This window comes from Cyprinodon variegatus, unplaced genomic scaffold, assembly GCF_000732505.1.
Source record: "Cyprinodon variegatus isolate N-32 unplaced genomic scaffold, C_variegatus-1.0 Scaffold607, whole genome shotgun sequence".
NCBI classification, from domain to species: Eukaryota; Metazoa; Chordata; class Actinopteri; order Cyprinodontiformes; family Cyprinodontidae; genus Cyprinodon; species Cyprinodon variegatus.
Genome location: NW_015151060.1, coordinates 55,706 through 58,421, shown reverse-complemented (window position 1 = coordinate 58,421; position 2,716 = coordinate 55,706). Strand labels below are relative to the sequence as shown.

General features: G+C 39.3%; 3 protein-coding genes across 3 annotated transcripts in view; all 3 read right to left on the bottom strand.

The window, feature by feature from the left end:
* Positions 1–43, bottom strand: part of LOC107096244 (plexin-C1-like) — a 36,016-nt gene extending 35,973 nt beyond the window's left edge. Inside the window, exon 1 of the mRNA XM_015392818.1 lies at positions 39–43. The gene's annotated coding sequence lies outside the window, so the exon portion shown is untranslated. The remainder of the gene's footprint in view (positions 1–38) is intronic.
* LOC107096234 lies at positions 21–1,446 on the bottom strand. Its single transcript, XM_015392808.1, has one exon. The coding sequence runs from the start codon at positions 1,041–1,043 to the stop codon at positions 21–23; it is 1,023 nt and encodes a 340-aa protein (XP_015248294.1). The 5' UTR covers positions 1,044–1,446.
* Positions 1,086–2,716, bottom strand: part of LOC107096233 (histone H2B 1/2-like) — a 7,426-nt gene continuing 5,795 nt past the window's right edge. The window contains exon 4 of the mRNA XM_015392807.1: positions 1,086–1,153. Within this exon, the coding sequence (XP_015248293.1) occupies positions 1,086–1,153 (68 nt within the window). The remainder of the gene's footprint in view (positions 1,154–2,716) is intronic.

Below are 2,716 nucleotides of genomic sequence, written 5' to 3'. Positions count from 1 at the left end.
AACATCAACAGAAGGTTTAGTTAAATACTGTGACTTACCGGCTTGTTTGTTGAGTAATAGAAGTCTGGATCGGTGTCTGCTGTCTTGCTTTGATCAGGACTGATGTCAAATAGCAGCAGCTCAGTGTTGGTCTCTTTCCCGTCCAAACTGAACACTCCGCTCCAAAAGACCTGCTCTCCTCCTGGGATGACCGAGGAGGCCAGCAGTCTGCTGCCATTACCTCCATTAGAGCTACTGAGAGTCGCTCCACGGAGAGACTTTAGAGTCTGAGCTTTACTGGTTCCAGCTTGAAGCCAAATGAGACGGACTTTGTTGGTTTTAGCTCCTGATGCCACGTTGGAGAACAGAAACACTGTTGAACTGATCTGAAATCCATCCACAAAATCGACACCAGCCTCAGTTTGAATGTTAGGTGTTTCTCCTTCCTCAGACAAAGAAAATATCCCACCAGACTGTTCCTGATCTGTGTTTTGAAGGTTGATTGTCTTTAAGTCAGATGGACACTTTGTTTTCTCTTGCTTCTCTCTGTCTTTCTGGATCGCAGTCAGAATATACGTCTCAGTCTGAACTGAATCCTTCTTCACATCCACCAAAATGTTGACAGAACCTCTGCTGTTCCTCCGAGGTCCCACCTGGATGGGTTCTCTGTACACAAGCTTAGAGATGTTCCTCAGGTCCAGAACCTCACAGTAACCACAGCCCTTGTCTGTCGCACCGCAGATGATTATTGTATCATTTTTCACAAAAGGTAATAAAACATTTACAATGAAAGTTGCATTCCAGTCAGCATTCATTGAGACCCGATGAAACTCATCTCCGTTCTGTTGACCCGGGTTCTTTAAGATCCCTCTTAGGTTCAGGCTATTGATCAGAGTCAGGTCGTGGCTCAGCTGGTAAAGCTTCTCCTGTGTAGAGATGTAAACAGATTCATTGCTCACTGCGAGCTGGTGGAGGTCCCCTTCTAAACTGAAACCTCTGTCTTCCTCCACACCCAGAGCAGGTTCTCCCCTGATGGAGCAAAGCAGACCGAGCAGAAGGATCATCTTGTTCTAAAGGAGGCAGCTCTGACTGAGACAGAGAGACACTTATGGACTGCGGGACACTTTGGTCTCCGAGTCTCTACAGGGATGTCGGTAGAAGCGCTGCAGCCCAGCTGAAAGGAGAAGTGCTTAAAGTGGAAGGAAATGAGTGAAACCGGAAATAAAAACACAACAAATGATTTATGAAGATGTAAGCGAGCATGTTTTACACAATTTCATTTATCTGATCAATTTTCTTCTTTACGTGTATAACAGTCCTCTATAAAATGGCATTTGCTGACATCTGCATGCTCCTTCTTCTAACTTGGTATAATCATATGTTTTAGATCAACGTTTTATATTTTGCTAACTAAACTAAGAGAACATAATCCAGGAATTTCAGGCTTTGACCTTATGATTCATCACAAGTTTTAGCATAAACCTACTTACCCCAAAAGTTCTAAATGCATAAAAATCTGGTATCTCACAGGAGTATTTCTGGATTCAAGGCAAACATCTTTCCTGCAAAAGCAAAAACAAACAAAAACGAAAGAACTGTAAACTTTCCTGGAGTTTTAAAATCTGTTTTTTTTTCTTTTGTTTTAGCGCCCTCTATTGTTCTCTATATTGCCATGCTTTACTTTTTTTTTATATTCTCTTCATAATTACCTCATGTGCCAAGGTGACTGTATTCATCCTGTTAGTGGTGTAGTGTAGAGGTGTAGTTGGCGGATAGACCAGAGCTTATCCCACCACCCTGAAAGCATAACACATACCTAAACACTAAAACATCTTACCCTTGCAATGCCATGAAACCATGAGTTGGAAACTTACCACAGTGACATTGACATCAGCATTTCATAAGGCTTATATTATAGCTTACTCTGCATTATTGTATGGAAAGCCAGGGAGGGAAGACCAATTGCTATAACAACGTTAAGAAGACATTTATCTAGAAACTGCAGACACTTATTTTGGAGGCTTTGCCTTTAAAACTAATGTTCAATCCTGTCTATTAACTCAAGGACAAATCAGATCCCATTTTCTAGCCTATATTTGGTTAAAACCTGCAGTGTTGCATTTTCTAGGACTAGACATGAATCTACTAAATATCACCAGCCTTTCCAGACAGACTAATTTAGTTCTGTTGAAAGTTATTTTGAAAGATTAACTCTATTTAAGCAACTTATTGGTTGAACTAAGTCATTTTATTCAATATTCTTTTATTTTGTTAATATGTATAAATATATATGGGAAGACATTTAATGTAATATGCTGAGCAGCATTATTTAGCAAACCTGGTTTTCGGTCTATACTGCCAATTTCTTGAGAACTGAAAAGTTGTTTCAGTGATTAATGAAATATTTGTCGATTAAAAGGCAGTATAATGTTTCTCTTTTGTCTAACATGTTTCTGGATGTGTTTGGCTTTTTTAACAGTTTTTTTAGCTAATACAAATCTTCCTGCTCTATATCCATTTTGCTGTTAATTGTGTGACATAACATGAATTCAGTTTGTAAAATCATTCCAAAAATATACAGCTTAGTAATTTGGATGGAATGCAACCTAAAGTCTCAGATAGAGCTTTAGAGCTCTTTGACAAACGTCTATTCCCAGTGTGGATATCAATCAGCAACAGCAATCGCCTCTATAAGCTGTCAAATTAAGAACAAATTAACTAAAAGCTCAATCTTTGC

Excerpts from the sequence above, each read along its gene's own strand:
- LOC107096234 (XM_015392808.1), bottom strand. The coding sequence starts at position 1,043 with ATGATCCTTCTGCTCGGTCTGCTTTGCTCCATCAGGGGAGAACCTGCT.